Source organism: Histoplasma capsulatum (assembly GCF_000150115.1).
Source record: "Histoplasma capsulatum G186AR genomic scaffold supercont2.9, whole genome shotgun sequence".
NCBI classification, from domain to species: domain Eukaryota; kingdom Fungi; phylum Ascomycota; class Eurotiomycetes; order Onygenales; family Ajellomycetaceae; genus Histoplasma; species Histoplasma capsulatum.
The window spans coordinates 385,253-406,777 of NW_025544809.1; the positions used below are offsets into that span (position 1 = coordinate 385,253).

The window sequence follows — 21,525 nt, forward strand, 5'->3', positions numbered from 1 at the left end:
TTCATTTCTTTTTCCTATAATTGACGATACTGGCTCATTCATTTCACAGACCTGGGACTAGAGAGAGTTGCTTCACTTTGCTCGGGAATAGTTTGCGGTGCAAGTCAAAGAATATACATTATTCATTAACATTTCATGTTCCGGCTGCATTACGGTCTATTCAGTCACACCTCGTTTGGATGGTGTCTGGACGGATCATACCATATTCACACGCTCATTTTGATTCTCTCTATATCTCTTCCCGTTCCCCGTTCGCCACAAAAAGCCTTCTAGTAAGGGAATGTTTCCTGAATAAATTCCCTTCCTCAAACGTGGTAGTTGACGTCAGGCTTGCAACCATCACCGAATTCGCTTGTTACCTGCCTATGCTCGTTTCATCATATCGATATCGGAGGCTAAGTAGTGATATGGGAAGTAATTCAATCCCAGCACTAGGACGTCGCAATGTGAGTGACTGCGAATCCTGGATGGAGTGGCGTGGAGCGGTGACTTGACCAGAGACGCGGTGATCGCAAGATCGTCCTATGGAGGTATATATACGGCGCCCATATCTCCCCTCGGTTCGCTTCTCTCTCTTCTCGGAGTTCTTGTCATTTATACCTTCGTTATTCTTAAATTGAGAAGAGGGGTGGGAGATATTTACCCATCCTCCCGGTCCTCCCGCCTTACGTCTATCTATTTGCCTACTTAGGTATCGAATAACTATCCCCCTAGGTGTTCCCGATCCTAGTGCAGTCTTCCTAGAAATATTTGAACGCGTTATTCTGCAATAAGAACGGGAAGTGGTCTTATATGCCAGAAATAATCACGGCTTAAACCAGTTTCGGCGAAACCAACCGGATATTTTTCCATCGAGCTTCAGAGACGAAGACGCGATGGAGATTGTGCAAAGGCGGCTAGCAAGGTCCTGATGATGAAATACGATGCAATCATTCAGACTGGCATGGAGACTCGAAGACGTGTGGCTGAATACTGGCTACACCGTGAATGCCATTCTGGAAAAGAATATTACAGTTCCTTTCCTATAAAGAAGAGATGAAAACAAGAGCGGGCGCCAATATGGAAATATATCCACTTATTCCCCTTAAAATGCTGCTTGAAGGCTATTTCTGGGTGGCGTTGAGCGAGAACAGTGCCGTCTCTATACCTGAATATTTAACGTCCCTCCCCGCTACGGCTAGATGAAATCTGCTGGAGAATTAATTGAAAACAATAATAACATCGATATGGGCCGTAACCTCTTGGATTTGAGGTTATCTGCAACAACCGTTTTACATCCTGAAGGACTCTATCTACCCTTCGCTATCTACAGGAGGGGACAGTTTTGCAAATGCATCTACTGGAAAAAAGATGATTGAATATAAAAAGCTCTCCCCTCACATCTGCTTTATGAAGGGCTTGATATTACAATTCGTGGTTGAAAGCACTTAATATTTATTAACTCCGTTTGGCGCCCTGCCAAATGATACATACAAGCTAGATTTTCCGATCTTCGTTTGGCGTATATAGCAGGCGTCAAACGTCTTCCCAATTCACGGCCTTTATTCGCTCCGTTCAGTCTCCAGATCTTGGTTGATCCAATCTGCGTTGTCTCGCGCGGAAATCTTGGAAAGGTCTGGGTTGTCATCTGCCGATTTTGGCGGAAGTGGACATTCTTGACCAAACAAAACATTTAGTGAAGCAATGGATCCGCAGAGATGTATTTGCGGTAAATGCAAACAGTCATTATCTCCTTGTTGTTCTTCCACGCGTTACACAGAAGATGCTTGGTTCCGGTGTGGGATGGACGTGATTGACTGGGCTGCCAGTCAGATGAATCTCCCGTTCCGCGAGCTGGCGAGCAGCTGGTGGCTTCGATACTTCATACTCGAGGGTGAGATTTCACAAGGGAGTGAACATTTTCTATGCCATACAACTCCCATTCCAGAAATACTTCAATTCGCGCCTTTAGTGAGTGATATAGGTATGCTGATAGTTATACTGGGTGCCCGATTCGCCACTGGTGAGGCGCATCATGCGCACTCGTGCTTTCGTTTTTTGTGGGGTGGCCGCTAGGGAAGATCTGGCGGGCTACAAAGAACGCCTTCGCCATTTGGTAAAGCGGCTTGATGCTCCCCAGCTTGCTCGGTTGTCTGCCTGCGGCAGGGTGAGGTTGAATGCCCTCTGGTCCCGCTGTCGGGCTGCTACCGTGCCTGCGAGGATGCAGGAAATGGAGGCAGTGGTCGTGCCTATGGCCGGGGCGGTGGTCGAGGAAGAGGAGGAGGTGATGGGGGAGGATTTCAGGATTCTTGGGGGGTGGAGTTCGGGGGGGTTCGGTCGGTCCTGCTAGGCCTATTGTGGAGGTTGCTGGCGCCGCAACGCCAGAGGTGTCGTTTGTCCAGCATCCTATCCACCATTTTCTCGCTGGATACAGGAAACAAGTCCTTTCTTCAGGTCACTGCAGACAAAATCAACAAAGCTCCCAGTGGGGACATTCTAATGGCAACATTTACTTACCCCTAGAGGCACTGATATAACTGTCGACTTTTTACACCCAGTTTTGGCAAATTATTGGAATCACCCTATCTGCCCACCCAATCAGATAGGCCCGAAGTTTGTTCTCGTCGCCCTCATAACACTTACATTATGGAGCTGTTGCAGAGCAACAGAACAACTCCAGGAAAGCGTGGATTCTATCATGTTCCGAGATTACAGGGAGGTAGGATGCGTGCAACAGATTCAACCACATGGATTCACATTGGCTGAGTCTGAGCCAAGGCTTACTAGCAATAAGTTGGATCCTCAGGAGAGCCGTTCGAGGACCCACGAATTCCCACTGTTTATAACCCGCCATCATCCCCCTTGCTATCGCTCTCTTTCGGTTTCCTGTTCTCCGTTATTGAGTCGCATTTGTTATTCCAGCCCCAAGGACGTTACTATTCCCAGAATGGATGCGTGTGTTGAGTGGATGTGCCACGATCCCCAGTCGCTAAGAGGAATTGAAATTATGCTGCATGGAGGTGCTTGCGAATTCCCCTGGATATCAAAAGAGCACTTCACGCATGCATTACCATTTATTTAGCCCGCAGAAATGTGGCATTCTCCTCTGCCTCATTCATGAAGATAAAGATTATCATGCAGGGAAGATGAAGAAACTGAAACTGATCATATACAAGAGGTCTTGTTCTGTACGACCCCACTGCCGCTCAGTGAAACCTGGCCCAGGCTGGATTGATTGACTTATACTCCCCAGCTGCTAGACAACAAGATGGATGGCAGGAATGGCCAGAATGTGGCACTATATATGCCAATGACATGAAACTATTATGATCGGATTCAAAACCCTGGCATATTCCTGTTAAATAGATGCCGTTCGATGGATACGACACTGGAACTGTTGGAGTTGTCTTCAAAACGCCGCTACGATACATCTGTTTTCCCCGGCTCTGATTAGGCCATTCCCTATGATACAAGCAAGCGGATTTGGAGCCTTCAGCTCCAGAATAAGATGTTGTATTGCCCCTGGACTACACTTCATGCTTCGTGCTTCTATTTGGCTAGTTGCAGTGAGGTACATGTACATGTGGCAGGAGAGCTGATGCAGCGTGAAACGTTTATGGTCGAAGACGTTTCAAAGGCGTATACCGGTTCAGCTGCAATTCTCAGCTACTTGCGGCCAATCCTTCTTCGAGAGCTTTACTCACCTAAGAGACCCTACGACCGTCTTGCAGTCTTCCGCACTAAGACCTGGACCCCAGAGACTGCTAATGACTTTTGGATTGAGATTTTCGAACACTTAGACTCCAATAACGATCGCAAAGGAGCTGACAAAACCTCTTTCGAAGATGAGGTTGGCTTGACAATTCTCCCAGGGGATACCTTTACCTTCCTCGAACTACTCGATCACTGGAACAGACAAGGGTGGAACTTTGAAGAAGTTAGTTTAGGGGCGGCAATTCTGGAGTGGGCGGTCTATAAGTATTTAGTATGATTTTCCGGCACGGACTCTGTCGGTCTTTCGAAAATGAGAAACATGAATGGGTTGCAGTTGGGGGCTTCTCAAACGTTTGAATGACACCGCCAGCCTCCGAAATATATTGCTTCATTTTGATCATGTTGTGCTATTAAACGAATACAACAAGAGCGACACTTCGAACGCCGTCCGCAGGTGGATCAGCTAAGCACGCAGAAAATCCATGCTGAGTTATTTAACTTTCTCCACCTAATATTCATATGTATGGAAGGTAAGCTGCTGTAACTCCATGAGAGGCCAGCTATCCGGATCCTTCTTCCGCTGGTCTGTGATAATCGCCGGAACAGCTCTATAGGATACTCCCAGCATTTCTCGTAGCAAAAACTACGAAGGAATATCATTTAACTTGTTTGTTCTCATAAGGAACCCATATCACCTAGGGAAATAATAAATATCATTCATGAATCACCACGCTGGACAGGGGTTAATCGCGCCTGGGATAATCTACAGCTACCACGAATAGGCTCTGGAGAGCGCCTGCACATCAATTCAACTGGCAGCCTAACTGAAAAATTCAACCTCGTCAAAAATAAGCATGTTGGGTTTGAAAAAAATATTTGCACATGGCTGGCCAACCTTAGCTACTCATATTCCGTGTCACAACATTTTCAGTTGGAAGCCGCATGGTTTTGATTTTATTGTGTACAGAAGTGAAAATCGAATATTGAGATTTTTATTTACTCGCGCGTGTGATTCCGTCTGGGAATCGTGAAGACAGCGAAGTCAGGCATGGGTCTTTCTAGTATCTTGGACTATCCTTTGCCAAAGGCATTCCACTTTCCTAGACTGCAAGTCCAGGGATAGACAGTCCTCTCACTCAATGAATCCAGATCTTCTCTGGATAAGATTGGCTACTCCTGGATACACAACTTCTGCACAAATCTTTAGCTTCACGAAAGTCAGAGTTTGCTCTCTCAATTGTCATAGATAGTTATCCATTTGACACTAAGCTGAAGAAAATATCGACTGTGGGCTTTCTCCAGCGCCGCACTCCCCCCTCCCCTTGCGAGGTGTTATGTGAAACTAGGCATTGAGGACGATTTCGAATTGATGCAATTCTTATCCCTCCGCGCCAGCAGTAATCAACTCTATCTGGCACCCAGGTCAATTCTTATATGACTTGGTTTTGCTGGTCAATTCCCCACTAACTGTGACGGGTCACAAAAATATAGCAGAAAGAGACGGCCTAAAAACTTTCCATCCACTTAGACTTTGAGTAAGTAGCTCCCTTCCTTTTTATTCCTTATCGCGCCTGTAAAACAGGTGGTTCTTGTGATTCCCGGGCCGCATGGCCTCCGGGAGTTGTGAGAATGGGGTTACCAGGAGGCCCAAATTGGGGTTTGAATGATATGTATGTGTCGCTGAGGAGCTCAGATCCGAGGATCCACAGTTGATATGACAGGGGTTTCCCGGAGGATCGCCCTTGCTCGAGGAGTTGGAGAATAGAGTGTGAGTTTGGAGAGAGTTTCAAAGGGGCTGTCTACGCAAGAGTGCTTTATTGAAGCCCGCCAGGATAATGAACACTATCATTCGCACCCTCTTCTGCGTCCCATGGGATAGCATCAGGTCGTCGTAGTTCCTGTCGTGCGAGTCGTGCTCGACAAGTCGAAAAACTCTTGACTACCAATAACATCAGCGAGGATACCAAGTCTACACCAAGAGACCGTAAGTACCGGTGAAGGATACTAATAACGATACCAAGGGAGAAAGCTACAATGGGGATCGCGGTTTAAATGCATGCAATGCTACAGTGCTTTTTGGTATCCCAGACTTGCTACCCATTCTCCATGTCGATCTCCAAGCCAACCCAAAAAATTCCTTGCATGCGTTCATCTTATGCCTGTCTCCAAGCTTTTCTGTCTAAATTTATTCCTTATTTATTTCCAGGAGCATCATCTTCAAGGGAATTGCTTTTACAGAGGGGGTTACTGTAGGTTCTTCATCCGGCTCCGCTCCTCTCGTTTGCTTCTCCCGTGGCCCATCCTCCTTAGCTTAATGGGTAGTTAAGGAGAGAACTGAACGCAGGCACTTGAATTGAAGCTGAACAAGATAGGCAAGAAAATCCCCCCTAAAAATACACCAATGCTCAGGCAACAATCCACTCCTTTCACACCATAGATTTCTTATTCCCGCTTGAGTTCGGACCCTATGTACCGTACAGAGTGCAGATAATTTGAATAAGGCTAGAAGCTGAAATTTCAATTTCTATTGTATTCACCCTGTCAGACAAGGATGTTGCGGTTAGGAAGAAGAATAATAATAATAATTGTATTCCTGTCAACTCCTTATACTAACTACCAGCGAAGAAGAGCTTCAGCCCGCTACACCACATTTCAATACACAGAAGTTGTTGTTAAACTAGATATGCACTTTTACAACTACACTACAAGGAGAATTCCCCTAAAATTAGCAGGCTTTAAGGGAATCTATTTGATTAGGAACCTAACGTGATTCGTAGGATTATTTTTTGGGATCATCCCCTAACGAACACCACTAGTGCACTCTGCACATATTAGTTACTATTATGCCCTGGTCTGCCCAATGGGATGGGATGGGATGGATGAGTGTTTGGTTGGAATGAGCTGCCTACGGCAGCCTATAGTGACAAATGTGTCAAATGGGTTTTTTATACTAGTGTTACAATGTACACACACCTATCATATTCATTCTATTTGTAATTGAATAGAGCTTATTGATTATTAGAAAGCAATGCACTGCTAGATATCATCTGCAATATATATCATCACTGTGATAAGATAGCACTGATAGTCACTAGATTATCCACAGTGAAAAGCCAATATAACCATTTGTTAAATGGTTGTGCTTATAGTGATATATATACCCATGGGTGTGGTGGTGTGGCCCGGCCCACAGTGGGCATGACCACTGAACCCACCACTGATACACTGTGACCGCCAGCTGTAGCATAGTGGGGAACCACATCACTAGATATTATCACTAGATACCATCACTAGATACCATCGCTAGATACCATCACTAGATATCATCGCTAGATATCATCACTAGATATAGATATCATCGCGAGATATCATCATGAATATCATCACTAAATATAATAAGCTAGTACTATGATAACTAGATTATTCATAGCAAAAAGTCAACATAATCATTTGTTGAATCATTGTGCTCATAGTGATATATATATATATATATATATATATATATATACATCCTGGCCCACAGTGGATGTGGCCACTGAACCCATTATCTATACACTACAACCACCAGCCCATAGTGTGGAAACCACAGTATATATATATACTAGCAGTGATATCTCACGATGATATCTAGCGATGGTATCTAGTGATAATATCTAGCGATGATATCTAGCGATGATATCTAGCGATGATATCTAGCGATGATATCTAGCGATGATATCTAGCGATGATATCTAGCGATGATATCTAGCGATGATATCTAGCGATGATATCTAGCGATGATATCTTGCGATGGTATCTAGCGATGGTATCTAGCGATGGTATCTAGCAATGGTATCTAGCGATGGTATCTAGCGATGGTATCTAGCAATGATATCTAGTGATGATATCTAGATATCTAGCGATAATATCTACAATGACATAAATTCACTGTTTTAAAATGTGTTTATAGCATTCAAGGTGCATTGCTTTCTAGTATAAATTTCTATCAATGAGTGTCTGTAAGTGGAATTAAGTAATTACAGTGGAAAACATCAAAAAAACCCATTTGACACATTTGTCACTATAGGCTGCCGTGCTGCCCTCTTGTTACCGTTTACGGTTTGCCACTAAAGTAAGCTGCTGTGTGGCTTGGGTCTGAGACTACTAGTGCCGGTGACGTTTTCCATCGATACCTAAACGGTGACTCTCGAGAGAACACGGTAAACTCGTTGTTAGATTATATATAGTGCGATTCCTCGAATTTCCATCCCCCTCTTCTCCTCTCGGAATACACAGAGTCCAGACATCGAGGTACACTGGAGATCGAGAAAGCTCTCTCAATCTCTGCTAGCCATACACAAAACCTAGCAACCACAATCCACAAGATCCGGAATTCCTAGCCATGACAACAGCAGTAGTGTTCGGCTGCACTGGAGCCGTGGGCTCTCAAATCCTCGCGACAATCCTCTCCACGGATACATTCTCAGCCGTCAAGACTATCTCAAGGAGGCTCCCGAATGCTCAGTCTCCGAAGCTCCAGGCCATCGAAGAAGGCGACAGCTCAAAATGGGCCAGCATGCTCCCTTCCCTCTCCCCCAAGCCGTCAGTGTTCTTCAATGCAATCGGTACCACTAGAGTGGCAGCCGGCGGAATCCAGAATCAGTGGAAGATCGACCATGACCTGTGCATAGAGAACGCGAAGGCAGCCAAGGCGGCCGGGGCGACGACGTACGTGTACATCTCCAGCGCCGGGACCAGAGGCTTCCCAACTCGCTACCTGCCCTATTCGAAAATGAAGAATGGCGTTGAGGATGCCATCCGGGACCTCGATTTCGAACACGCCATCATCGTGAAGCCTGGAACGATCATCCACAGGGAGCAGAGCAAGGTTCTCTTCTTTGAGCGCGCCGTTGAATGCGTCAGTATGTTTGGGCAGGGCCTCCAGGATATGATAGGTATGGCTTATGACCCCCTTCCCACCAGATAAATTTCTTTGAATGGTTTTTTGTGATTCTGGGATATTCTTGTATGCTGATAAACCTACAGGCCAGGATCAAGCCATAATCGGTAGAGCAGCTGTGGCAGCCGCTCGGATGGCTGAAGAGGGCAAAGCACCGTCAAAATTCTGGGTTGTGAACATGTCTGATATCGTCAAGTATGGCAGGGACGAGTGGAAGGAATAAAATCACTTGGTGGAGACCATAGGCTGCGGCGCATTGATCATATCGCACTGAGACATACTTAAATATTTTTCAAACAAACAGATAATATGAAAAAAAAAAATTGTTCTACATATTTGAGCGCAAATAATAAAGAAGTGAAGATTAAGATGGAGAAGGTAGAGCAATTTTAAGCTGAGCTCGATTTTTTTTTTTTTTTTTTTTTTTCCCTTCGAAATTTTTCTCCACCTGCTTTCAAGCAACAGGTTAAATCCCATACGTGCCGCCTCATAATCGGCATGTCGAATTTCAGAGCCCTCACTGCTTTCAATTATCACAGGGTTTACGCCCTCTCCGTCATCCAGACCATCACTATGAGGTTCAGCTGCACCATTGAGCGTCATGAGGCGCTGCAACACGTACTGGACGTCCATCAGCCTTATGTCGGGTAATGACATATTATCCAGCTCAGGCGTTTCAAGAATCACTCCATCACTCCATCCCCAGAGCGAAGCCGCTGTCCAGTGATGGATTGGACAAGTTTAGGTGTCTGAGCAGTTCTACCAGATTATCGTCAATATATGCCTGTTCTCGAAGTGATCTTAACGTGGGGAGCCAAAAGAATCAACTTATTGTCATCACCCCACAACTTTGCTGATTGGAGGGTAAGGTAAATTAGATTTGAGAACACCTCACAAACAACTCCACACGACTGCGGGTAGAGCACCCCGAGACGTCGTCTAGCTGGCAGAGAAGCAATTGACGCATCTCCATGTTTATCTCCACGTTGGGACCAGTATCCGCAAGGGATAAACTCATCGTGCCAAACAGTGTGACAGGCAGTGTGACAGGTGGTATTAAAAGAACAATGCCAAGTAAAAGAAATAACACGATCACCGTCTTCTCATGAGCAACGTGCGTTTGAATGCATGAATAAGATGCCAGTTGAAGTTATGTAGCGTTCGCATAGCCTGTGGACTGTTCATATGATTTCTACGTTTCTTATAAATAGTTATGCCAACAGTCTAAACCAACAAAGTTAATGTATACATGAAATAAATAATGAATAAATCATTCCAAGACAATGTACTTCTCTAAATGCTTTGGTATCGCTTCACGTAGGTTCTTGCTCTGTAGCCACTTGTTAGAGAATAGGCGATCGGCATATCTGTAAGCGCCATCACATAATACGGTAACGACGGTGTGGCCCTTGCCCAACTTTTCAGCAACTTCCTTGGCCGCAACGACGTTGAGTGCCGAACTGGCGCCAAGATAGAGACCCTCCTCATCCAGACATCGGTAGACCATCTCGATGCTCTTTTCGTCACTGATGCTCAAAGCTCCATCTACTAGGTCAATATCCGGTTGCAGATTGTCCGTAACACGACCCTGGCCAATTCCTTCGGTTATACTACTCCCCGTCCTTTCAATAAGCTTTCCGCCGCTTGATATAAAATTGTACAGCACACTTCCTGGTGGATCTGCGAGGAAGCTCTTAACACGCCCGTCGCTGACGGTCTTCAGATATCTCGTAACGCCAGCGAGAGTGCCACCAGTGCCAGTTGCGCAGGTAAAAGCGTCAACTTTGCATCCAGTTTGTGCCCATATTTCTGGGCCTGTGGTCTCAATATGTGCGCGGCGGTTGGCTGTATTATCAAACTGGTTTGTCCAGACAGCGTTGTCCAGAGACTCGGCATGTCTTCTGGCTTGATGGTTATAGTTTTGTGGGTTTTCGAAGGCAACAGCGGGAACCGGGTACACCTCTGCACCTAGAAGTCGTAGGAGATCGATCTTGCCCTGAGACTGCGTGTTGGGCATATATATGATGAGTTTGTAGCCCTTTGATCGGCACACATGGGCAAGGCCGATTCCAGTATTTCCGGCTGTGCCTTCAACAACCGTTCCACCAGGTTTTAGAAGCCCTCGCTCCTCCGCGTCCTTGACAACATATAGTGCCGCGCGATCCTTGACGCTGCTCCCGGGTTTTGGAATTCCGCTTTGCCAAGAACTTCGCAACCAGTCTCCGCTGAGAGCCGGTTCAATCGTATGAGTGGTGTATTTCCAATTGCTGTCAAAAGAGTCAGTAAATTGAGGCTGTGGTTTGACATAAGTGAAAGGTTAGAAAATAGCTAGGGGTGAGGAGTTACCTCCGGTGAGGCCCTTAACGACACCTTGGGCCTTCGAAACCTGGATGCCGTAAGCGTTTTTGGACTCAATATGCGCAATACTCTGCGTTGCCCTGCAAGCTGTGGTGGAAAAGAGTCTGACACTGCTGCGTAACATGATTGACGGGTAAATTGACGGGCTAATCTGATCACAGAATGAGTCAAGATCAATTACATAGCCAGAGCTTCAAGCTGGAGATGGCCATGTTCGATTGCGTGATTACTGAGTGCATGGTCACGTGTCACTCATATCAACTGCTGAGTTGATCCTGGTTTCACCAGCTTAGTTAGTCAGGCCGGGAAGGACGATAATGTAATAATTCTGAGTATGAGAAATGGGAAACAGGCGAGATGATCTTATGTGACTTTCAGCAAAGTACTCTGTATTATGGAAGGATAGATCTTGTCACCGCCTCGACTTTCCAAGGTTATCTTTTATGCCAAGTATATACACGTGATAAAGGAGCCCTTATCTTAACGCGATCGATGTGCATTAGCTTTGTTTACGCTTCCCAAAGGGGCAATTCGACGTCAACGTAAACAACGTCGGAGAAGATGAGCAAGCAGCAACTCCACGACAGCATCCGATCCCGACATAGGACAATTGTGTTGGTTTAATCCTGAATAACCTATTGCTTTCTCTTGTTATTGATATATATCTTATTGTTCATCTGATTCCGTTTTCCCACAAAAGCAGCTGTGGCCTGTCACCATCGGATACAAATGCCCCCACCTCCCTCTGGGGATAAATGAAAACGACATTGACAATTGATCGCGCTTCGGTATATCCAACATGCCATCTCGAGTTTCTGCTCGGACCTCGTCAGCAACCGCTGTCCGCAAGTCGTCTGCCCCACCCGCTGAAAAGAACGCGCCGACTGTATTCATCCCCGCGGAGCCCTCACTCCCGACCTCCTCCCCGCATCTCCGGAAAGCCATTATCGAGATTTTCTCAGATGCTCAACGTTCAACATCTGGTCACAGGAAGCTTGTCGTGCGGTTAAGGAAAATACAAGAAGGATGTTGTGGATTGCGACAGGAGAAGGCGAAAGGGAAGGGAAACAGAGCGCATGAAGAGTCCATAAACGATAGCTTCACTGACGGCGACGGAGTGGCGGAAAATGAGTTTAATATTGAGGTTTCCAGGTGCATACTGAGAGTTCTTGGAGTGAAAAAGGCAGAGGGAGCGGGCGATCGGGTCATCAAATTCCTTGGAACTTTCTTAAGAGTAGCTACCGAGAAAGGTAAGATGGTCGATGCATGCAACTCTGCTATGTTGGCTCTCCTAACGGATTATACAGATTTTGAGCTGTTCCTTCAGGGCGATCCAGATGAGACGCAGTCTCTACCGGAGACCCCTACCTCCAGGTTAATTTTCAACATCGTGTCAACAATGACTCCACTGCTAGCGGCCAAAGAAAGGATTGTTCGGTATCGTGTAACGCAGATCATTACTCACATTGTCAATTCGTTAGATTCAGTGGATGATGAGTTATATCGCCTCATCCGACAGGGTTTAGTCAAACGAATCAGAGATAAAGAACCCTCCGTTCGTGTCCAGGCCGTAATGGGGCTTGGGCGACTCGCCGGAAATGAAGACGAGGACGATGACTCGAACAAAAACGATGGAGCAGCAGCGCTCCTGGACAAGCTACTGGACGTCCTTCAAAATGACACTAGTGCTGAAGTGCGACGGACATTGCTTCTTAACCTTCCATTAACGCCAGCTACCTTGCCTTACCTCCTAGAACGGGCTCGAGACCTGGATGCATCCACCCGAAGAGCATTGTACTCACGTCTACTTCCGCAATTAGGCGACTTTAGACATCTGTCTTTGTCAATGAGAGAAAAGCTACTGCGATGGGGTATACGGGATCGCGATGATAATGTCAAGAAAGCGGCTGGTAGGTTATTCTACGAGCGTTGGATTGAGGATTGCGCCGGGAGGTCCGAAACGGGGGAGGATGGCGAACGACGCACGGACAAAACTGCGCCACCTAGCATGCCCGCGCTGGTGGAGCTTCTCGAACGGATAGACGTCGTGAACTCTGGAATCGAAGGTGGAATTGCTCATGAAGCAATGAAGAACTTCTGGGAAGGACGTCCTGACTACCGTGAAACAGTTGATTTCAATGAGCAATTTTGGGAATCTCTCACGCCGGAAACAGTGTTCATGGCTCGAAGCTTCAACCAGTTCTGCAAGGAAGAAGGTGATGGCAAATATGATAATTTAGCGGACGAAAAGATTCCTGAAGTTACTGCCTTGGCGTACTACCTCCATAAATACACGACTGCTCTCTTAGACAGGTTAAGTCGACCAGCAGGGGATGATCGTGCAGAAGAGGAAACTGTCGAATGTGAATTTGTTGTTGAACAACTCTTGCACATCTGTCTTACTCTTGATTATAGTGATGAAGTTGGCAGAAGAAAGATGTTTTCTCTTCTAAGAGAGACGTTGGCAGTTCCTAACTTGCCAGAGGAGGTAACAAAGCTTGTCGTGGAGGCTCTGCGAGCGGTTTGCGGCCCTGACGCCGCCGGTGAGAGCGAATTTTGTGGTGTCGTTCTCGAAGCTGTTGCAGAAGTCCATGATACCATCGTATCAGAGGATAGCTTTGTTTCAGCTAAGTCGGAACAAAGCGAGGAAAGTGGATCAAAATCTAAACGAAATCGATCTGAGACACCTGAGGATGAGGATGAAGAAGATGAGGGTGACAGTGAGGAGGTTCCCTTTAACAAAGAGGAGGCCAAAGCTAAGATCCTTCGCGAGATTATGGTGAACATGAAATGCCTCTATATCGCGCAATGTATGCTTCAGAATGTTGAAGGAAACTTGCAGGATAATATGCACCTAGTGACCATGCTGAACAACCTGGTGGTTCCAGCGGTCAGGAGCCATGAGGCCCCCATTAGAGAGCGTGGGCTTGAGTGCTTGGGGCTGTGTTGTCTGCTAGATAAGGTAGGTGAATTGAAAATCAATGTCATAATTCCTATGGTGATTGTCTCTGCTAACTGCTTCTCAGACACTCGCTGAAGAGAACATGAGTTTGTTCATCCATTGCTACACGAAAGGCCACGAGGCTCTACAGGAAACAGCGATACGAATTCTTGCTGATATCCTCACAACTCATACTTCAATACTTCTGCCAGTCCAATCGCCAAATGAAAGCAATTCTGTGGTTCCTCCCCCATTCCAAAAGCCATTGCTCAGGGTGTTCGCCAAGTCATTGAAAGCCAGCTCCCCGCCAATTGTCCAAACGGCAGCTGTCACTTCATTGGCAAAACTGCTTCTTACTGGCACCTTATCGCCGTCCGGCCCTAATATCCCCTCATCGATCAAAGAGTTAAATGAGAACTCCATTGACACTCTCCTACAAGCTCTCGTTCTCTCATTCTTCAATCCCCGGACGCAGGATAACCTGGCTCTCAGGCAGGCACTTACCTACTTCCTCCCTGTCTACTGTCACTCTCGTCCTGCAAACGCTCAACATATGCGCAAAATCGCTGTATCGGTAGTGCACTCAGTTTTATCTGCAGCCGATGATTTCTACTCCTTAGAAGCCGATGAAGACAGCGACGGAGAGATCGATGACAGCGTAGGGGAAAAGGAAATCAAATCGCTCATGTCAAATGTTGTAGGCATGCTTGCGGAATGGACAGATGACCGGCGAATCGTTGGATTGGGTGGTGAAGCGCAACTGCCCGGGCTCTCTGTAGCTCCCAATGTCACCCCATTCCGTCCCAGCGACAGTCTCCACCTAGCCTTGATGCGGGATATTCTCCAACGCCTTCTCGGAGTTGGCTCCACAAGTGCTTCCACCAAAGAAGAGAAAAAACATCTACTCTCCTTGCTGGGCAAACTGCATGTTCCATCCCCACCTGCACCTCCAACAGCACCTTCGCGATCGGGGTCGCGCGTGCCCGATGGTGTAGATGATCATGAAAGTCTTGGCTCCAGCATGCGCTCCCATAACACCAACACTCAAGTTCAGTTCGCTTCCGATGATGATGGGGAGTTGCCACTGCTTGTGAAAGATCTGTTAGACCAGGCAATCTCCTCCGGTGTTGCGAGTGATGCGACGAGCAGAAATGCGCTAGTTAAGGCGAAGAACGCGGTCTTGAAGCTTGTCGCTGCGGTGGTAGCGGCATCCAAGACCAATGAGAAGATAAGAGATACAAGCCGTGCTGTTTCTGTGAGTAGTATTGCAAGTAACAGTAGCAGCGGCAGACGGGAGAGTGGGATCAGCCAAGCAACTAAACGAAGATCGAGGGAGGTTTCCGCCACCCCTTCAGCGGCTTCCATGGCATCCATGGCGTCTGTGGCTATCAAAAGGGAGCGGGGGAATGATGGGGAGAGCGTTTTAAGCGCTGTGCAGAGTGAGGCTGAGAGTGCGAGTGCGGATATGGATGGTAGTGGGACGGAAGCTGGGGAAGGAGATGATGGTGATGATACCGTCATTGCTACAAACCTTGGTGGTGGCGGGAGGAAACGGGAAAGCACTGCTGACACAGGGACGGATGTATTTACTGATGCCGAGGAGTAAGGATGGAGGACCTCATGATAATAGGTACAAGCTATTGTAATCCCGTTGTTTTTACTGGAATTCAAAACGAATTTGCCATTGGGATCAGGATTCTTCGTTGGATGGAGGAGTGAGGTTTTATACATATGGCTTTTGTGGTTTTTATTTCCTTGTCCTTCCCTCCTGTCTCCGTTGGTTTAAATTTTTGTTGACGTTGGTTCTGGTTTTTTGACTTTCATAATACCTATCTGGTTTACGCGGTATATATAACGAATGGGGACTTTTTTTTGCAATCTTATCGATCCATTGAAATTCTGAACCTCAGCTCGATATTGCGCCAGTTTATCCGCGGTGACATTTCTGTCTTGCTCTCAGTATATAGAGCCTTGGAGAGCAACCCCATTGATGGGTTTGGGGGTGTGGCAATCCATTTTTAAAATCTTGCAATTCTGAATATGTATATAGATAGATATATATATATATGTATAAATTCGACGTGAGTTCACACAGTAGCTACGGATCAATTCTAGAATCCAGTTTTATCTGCCGCCATGTTTATTCTCCATTGGGCGAAAGGGAGGGGTAGGTTCACGTGCATCTATTATTACCTTGTAAGAACCTTAATGAACGATTCAGACATTGGATATCAATTTCGCTACAGTAAGAGATGGGTATACGTAGAAACAGATAGTGGAAAGTGGTGGGGGGGGGGCAAGGAAAAAGAGGGAGAAGAGCGCAGGGTAGGATAATACAACTAGCTATTAAACAGTTTTGATTTGGCATCGTTCCGCGGAATAGGAAGAGCGGAGGGATGAGGTTTCGAAAAAGCCGGATTTGATGGTTGAGGAGAAAGGGGAAACTGAAATAAAATCATGAAGAGGAAGGTAGGGGAAAAAAAGGGGGAGTTTGATGTCGAGTTGAATGGGGGAAACAAGTGAGGGGCGAACGTGGTTCTAGTCAATGTTCTCTAGAGACAATTAGCGGAAGGGAAAATAAATGCGGGATAGAGAATTGTGGGGACGTAAAGGCTTAGGAAGGGAGAGGGAGGACATGCGTAGCACACAGACGCAGAAAAAAGATGTAGGTGAGCGCTCTAACTCACAGCAAACGAAAACGGAGGGATCAAGGGTTGTCATGAATATCAAGATAGATCATAAGGAGCGGTTAATCAATCACTCAAGCGAAATGTTGCAGGAGAGGAAGGATGGGGGGGAGTGAAGTATTTATATAGTTCATCAAAAGAAGATATGGATGATATAGGAAAAAATATGGAGGGAAAAAAAAACACCAAACCACGCTCCTCACTCTAGAAGTTTCCACCTGCCAGTGTTTTTTTGTTTGCTTTCCCCATATTTGAAAAAAAAAAAAAAAAAAAGGTGCAAAGAGAAGAAGTAAAAATAAAAAAGTTCAATCCATGCAATTTGCCATTTGCCTGCGTTTTGCCATTTTGTCATGCCCAACCAACCAGCCAACCGGCCAACCAACGAGGGAAAAGAAGCCCTCAGACGACAGACATATAAAGAAAGCAGCTCCGTTCCGGTTTCTCCAGCCCCAACAGCCGAAAAAAGTGTCCCCGCTTGCTTCGCTTAGCGATATAATAATTCCGGCAAAAAACACGGCCAAATAATAATGGTAACAGTGGTAATATCAACAATAGATCTGGTTCCTCCAAAAAAGGGGAAGAAAAGAAGGGGAAAGGAAAGAAGGAAAACAGAAAAGAAAAAGAATTACCCGAATCAAGCTCATAAAACAGAAAGCCGGGAAGAAGAGAAAAAAAAGGGATGGGGATGGTTTTTTAGAAAGTCAAGGCTGTTCATGACTTTCCCCCTTTTGCCCCTTTGCCCAATTCGTCCTCTTTCCCCTTTCTTTTGACTTTTCCATCTCTTTTACTTTGTTCCGATGCTAGCGAGTCCCTTTTGCCGTAGATCACCGTGCCGTATCCACCCATCCCAATTCTTTTGTGTTCACCCATATAAAATCCAATTTTTGATAAATTTTCTCCGATCCTTTTGTTTTGTCCATTTTCCGCCATTTTCCCTTCCAGCTTTTGTAAAAATAGGGCTATACCAAAAATCCAGACACCGGCTTGCTTTTTTTCCATTGATAACGGTTGACAATACCCCCATTTCCCCTAAGTGCCGTGGGGTATTTTGAGGAAAAACTTTCTCATACTATACCATCCCGTCCCATCCCAAATCAACCCAAGAAAAAGAAAAGAAGAAAGAAGAAAGAAAAGGAGTAATCAAAAAGTAGAAAACCAACAAAGGGAAAACAAATATTTTGTTTCCAACGTCGCCATGCTGGCGACTTGGAAACGAAGTTGATATCTCCGCCAAAACAGCATCTATACATGTCCCAATCATGCCATGCCATGCCATACTGAACAGTCCTCGTTCGCCCACTAATGCTAACCCGTGCAATCCTCAAATTTACCGCTATCCGCTGTTCTCCGCTCGAAAATGATATAGAAGCAAAGGAGCCATGGAAACTGGTGAATACAAAGAAACAATAAAAAGAACAGAAAAAGGGGGCGCGGGGGGGAAACGAAATATAGGAATAAAATAGGAAGACGCAGTAAATCAAACAAAAGTGGAAATAGTAAAAATAACACGGGGGTAGCCAAAGTGTAGAAAAAACAAACAAGAAAGTAATGAAAATAAGAAGCCCCCGATCAAAAATTGCTTGAACAAAAAATTCCCAGGGACACAGAAGCGGGATATAATCTTATGCTTAGGGTCAAAGATCGGTCATTGACCGATACGTTACTGCAGATGTAAACAAATCGCTGCTTTCCGAAAAAGAACTTCTGTTTCCGCCCAATGCACCAAATATCGCAGGAAACAGACATCTCTATATATAGAGCAGTAGCAATACACCAACGGATGTAACTTGAGGGAATAAAATGTAAAGTAAAAAAAAAAAAAAAAAGGAAGAAAAACGTACGGGCGCTTCCAATCCAAAATCGACCAAAAGACCCAATATGGTAGGTCACCGGGTATGTTCTTAGGAGACCAAAGGTGAATGCAAAAATTTATGCTGGAGATTTGTTATTGGACGCACCATTCCTGCGGGAGTCATCCACACCGAGGGCACCTAATCCAGTGCTCAAGAAGGCGAAGGGATCTGCAGAAGCGTCGTTACCATAGAAGTTGCCGTTGGACGCGCCAACCGGTTGAGGGACGTGGTCCGCACCAGTGAAGGCCGCCTGCGTGGCCGGGTTGCCGAACGAGGCCGCAGAATGGGACGCGTTGCCAGACCCGTAGGGAGCATTCATTTGGTTCATTTGGTTCATTTGGCCCATTGGTGGGTAGGGACCGGAGGCAGCCCCCAGACCAGAAGGGGGCGCGTAGGTGCTTGCAGGACCCCCAAACTGCTGCCCAAAGGCACCGAAGCCACCTGCACTAGAGGCGAATGGGCCCGGGCCTGGAGTACTTGAAATAGATGCCAGGCCCATTCCGAAGCCAGATGGAGGCTCCATTGGGGAGGGGAAAGCAGAGTCCGCGACCACTGCAGCGCCAGAGCGAGGACCACCACAGCGAAGACAATTGATATTCTTTGCGAAATTGTGGTAGCCGCAGCCCTCAGCGCCGCACTTCCAGTCCCCAGCTCGGAACGGAACAACGCCACCATTTCCGCCCATACCTCGCGTGTGCCCATGGCCTCCGTGGTGTCCCATATGGTGCGGCGGGGGCATCATCGACGGGGGACCGTAGCCATAGCCTCCATAACCCATTGGGTCTGGACCAGTACCAACAGCAGGGAAAGAGCAGCGGAAGCAGGCTGTACGACGCTGGAAGTTAGAAAATCCGCAGGATGGGCAGGTCCAATCACCTGGGCGAGGACGATTCTTGCTAGGAGGGAACGGAGTAAGAATTTCCGCAGCGTGATCGAGAACGCGGCTAGAGGAAGGGGATACCTCGATGGCCTTGTCGTTCAGAGCACGCCCATTCATGCAAAGGCTTTCCGCGGCCTAGGTACAACGAATGAATGTTAAAAAATCGTACAAACTAGATCAACAAATAAAAAATTGACGACAAACACGTACTTCTTCATGAGATGAGAAAACAGCAAATCCCGTGCCGGTAGGTTTGTGCTGATCCGGGGTTCTCAGGGTCCAAAACGCAATTGGACGGCCTCCGAACTGGGTATACCAACTCTCCAGCTCGGACTGGGTGGTGTCGTGCGGAAGGCCACTCATGTGAAGAACTTTGCTGCGTTCGGCCAAGAAAGCACGGACATCAGCTCGAGCGTCCATTGGGCGAGTGAGAATCTCAGGATGTTCATGGGGGGGTTGCGATTTTCGGATCAATCCATGGAGGACTCGGGCTAGGGTAATGGCCTCCTCCATAGCACGCCTTGGAGACGCCGGAGCTAGAGCCTGCAGATGGAAGGGAAGATTATGTTTGATGGGAGCGGATGACTGCATGGGCTCGACCTCGAGAGCAGCACATATGTTTGCTAGATCACTGGGCCCGAACGGGAGCGATTCCGGGTGGTGTTGCTGCCATCGCTGGTATTCCGTCCGCAGATCAAAGGTACGTGAGTGCTGGAGGTATGGGGGTAGAACAACCGCCTTGTCCCGGGCTTCACGAGGTAGCTGGACACGCATGTCCCAAGAATCCAATGTGACGAAGGAGAACTCGAGGTTCTTGGAGAGGAGATGCTCCTGCGTGAAGGCATCGAACTGGTTGATGGCGTCTCGGAATGTTCCAGCTGAGCGAACATGTTCCCAGGTAAGGGTAGTCAAGCTCGCTGAGCAACCCCCATCAGCCAAGTGTTCACAACAATGCAGGTTGAGGGACCTCGAGTCTCCGGGGTGAGATCAAGGGCTTCACTTACTGCAGAGGGGTGTAATGGGAGTATTTACGGGCTTCACCAAGACACTCTCGCGATGCAACTAATTTAAAGGGGGAAGGTTAGCCAGCAAGCACAATCATCATCTAAGCGATCCCCGGTTCCCGGGATAGGTGTAATGATATAAAGCTTAAAAGAACAAAGGGATAAAAAAAAACCCAACACTGATTCTCCTGTTTATTTTCTTTCGTGGTTTATCCCCGAATACCAACCAACAGGACTCACCTCCTTGCAGTTTTCAGCATCCAGCAATATCCAGCCCAATTCGATGACCTCTGCGGAGTCCTTGGTGACATAAACACCGTGTTCATCACAGGTGGTAGCAACATGGATAACGACATAGCGGTCCAGTTTCGGGGAGGGCGCGTGAATAGCAGCCATCTCTGATAGTCGAATTGACAGAGTGATTGAGGAGGAGCAGCGGTGGTGGAGGCCGTGGTGAGAGGAATTGGTGGAAATTTCCGGCTGAGCGAGGGAGACAAGCCGAGTAAATTGCTCTTGGCAAGGAGACAGCCAGGAGAGAAATTATTGCCCGTCCACCACGCACATACACGCACTCGGGCACAGAGTCACAAGCGGGAGGGGAGGAGAGGAAGAACGAGAAGGGAGAAGGGAGAAGGGAGAGACGAGGATGAGCAGCGAGCAGACACAGGACAAAGTGGTGGAGATGTTGCTGTGGAGGTTTGGAGGTTTGGAGGTTTGAGGTGGTGCTGGATCTCAGGGCCCGGTCTTTGCCGTTTTGGGCCACAGTCTGTGTGTTTTTTTCTTTTTCTTTTTCTTTTTTTTTGGATTTTTGGGATAACTTTTTTTATTTTATCTTTTTAACTTTCCTCTTGATCTGGGAAAAGATAAGGTACTTGATCAAACAATCCATTTTTTTCACTACATCTTTTACTGTTAAATACCTATGTCAACAGGATCTGCTTTTTTATTTCTTTTTCCTTATTTTGGGTGGAGCAGGATTTTAAGTTGACGAAAGCAACGTTAGCTGCCTCGATGCTGTTGCTCCCAGCTTAACAGCCTATTAACAACTTGTTTATCAATTTACTGGAATAGCTATCTGCCCACATGGACCTAACTAACGAGGTACATACATGAGTGTACATACATGCGGGCCTTAGCTTGATATGCAACAATCGCTCGCGTGGAAATCAT

General features: G+C 46.7%; 8 protein-coding genes across 8 annotated transcripts; 4 read left to right on the top strand and 4 right to left on the bottom strand.

The window, feature by feature from the left end:
* Window positions 1-125: 125 nt before the first annotated feature.
* On the bottom strand, window positions 126-1,627 carry HCBG_06355 (uncharacterized protein; the record flags this gene model as incomplete). Its single annotated transcript, XM_045433404.1, has 4 exons — window positions 126-144; window positions 360-675; window positions 1,148-1,177; window positions 1,474-1,627. 4 exons carry the CDS (start codon window positions 1,625-1,627, stop codon window positions 126-128), a joined length of 519 nt encoding a protein of 172 aa, XP_045285717.1.
* A 387-nt stretch (window positions 1,628-2,014) lies between these two features.
* On the top strand, window positions 2,015-2,329 carry HCBG_06356 (uncharacterized protein; the record flags this gene model as incomplete). Its single annotated transcript, XM_045433405.1, has 1 exon — window positions 2,015-2,329. One exon carries the CDS (start codon window positions 2,015-2,017, stop codon window positions 2,327-2,329), a length of 315 nt encoding a protein of 104 aa, XP_045285718.1.
* A 1,266-nt stretch (window positions 2,330-3,595) lies between these two features.
* Window positions 3,596-3,970, top strand: HCBG_06357 (uncharacterized protein; the record flags this gene model as incomplete). Its single annotated transcript, XM_045433406.1, has 1 exon — window positions 3,596-3,970. One exon carries the CDS (start codon window positions 3,596-3,598, stop codon window positions 3,968-3,970), a length of 375 nt encoding a protein of 124 aa, XP_045285719.1.
* A 1,285-nt stretch (window positions 3,971-5,255) lies between these two features.
* Window positions 5,256-6,344, bottom strand: HCBG_06358 (uncharacterized protein; the record flags this gene model as incomplete). Its single annotated transcript, XM_045433407.1, has 3 exons — window positions 5,256-5,488; window positions 5,549-5,722; window positions 6,308-6,344. 3 exons carry the CDS (start codon window positions 6,342-6,344, stop codon window positions 5,256-5,258), a joined length of 444 nt encoding a protein of 147 aa, XP_045285720.1.
* A 1,594-nt stretch (window positions 6,345-7,938) lies between these two features.
* Window positions 7,939-8,964, top strand: HCBG_06359 (NAD dependent epimerase/dehydratase; the record flags this gene model as incomplete). Its single annotated transcript, XM_045433408.1, has 2 exons — window positions 7,939-8,627; window positions 8,719-8,964. 2 exons carry the CDS (start codon window positions 8,075-8,077, stop codon window positions 8,853-8,855), a joined length of 690 nt encoding a protein of 229 aa, XP_045285721.1.
* An 813-nt stretch (window positions 8,965-9,777) lies between these two features.
* HCBG_06360 (cysteine synthase) lies at window positions 9,778-11,345 on the bottom strand (the record flags this gene model as incomplete). The annotated part of the gene is made up of 2 exons (XM_045433409.1): window positions 9,778-10,899; window positions 10,979-11,345. One exon carries the CDS (start codon window positions 10,647-10,649, stop codon window positions 9,903-9,905), a length of 747 nt encoding a protein of 248 aa, XP_045285722.1.
* A 444-nt stretch (window positions 11,346-11,789) lies between these two features.
* On the top strand, window positions 11,790-15,537 carry HCBG_06361 (condensin subunit; the record flags this gene model as incomplete). Its single annotated transcript, XM_045433410.1, has 3 exons — window positions 11,790-12,240; window positions 12,298-13,952; window positions 14,017-15,537. 3 exons carry the CDS (start codon window positions 11,790-11,792, stop codon window positions 15,535-15,537), a joined length of 3,627 nt encoding a protein of 1,208 aa, XP_045285723.1.
* Window positions 15,538-18,547: 3,010 nt separating this feature from the next.
* On the bottom strand, window positions 18,548-20,751 carry HCBG_06362 (asparagine-rich protein; the record flags this gene model as incomplete). Its single annotated transcript, XM_045433411.1, has 4 exons — window positions 18,548-19,486; window positions 19,562-20,268; window positions 20,356-20,413; window positions 20,596-20,751. The coding sequence occupies 4 exons, from the start codon at window positions 20,749-20,751 to the stop codon at window positions 18,548-18,550; spliced, it is 1,860 nt and encodes a 619-aa protein (XP_045285724.1).
* Window positions 20,752-21,525: the final 774 nt, after the last annotated feature.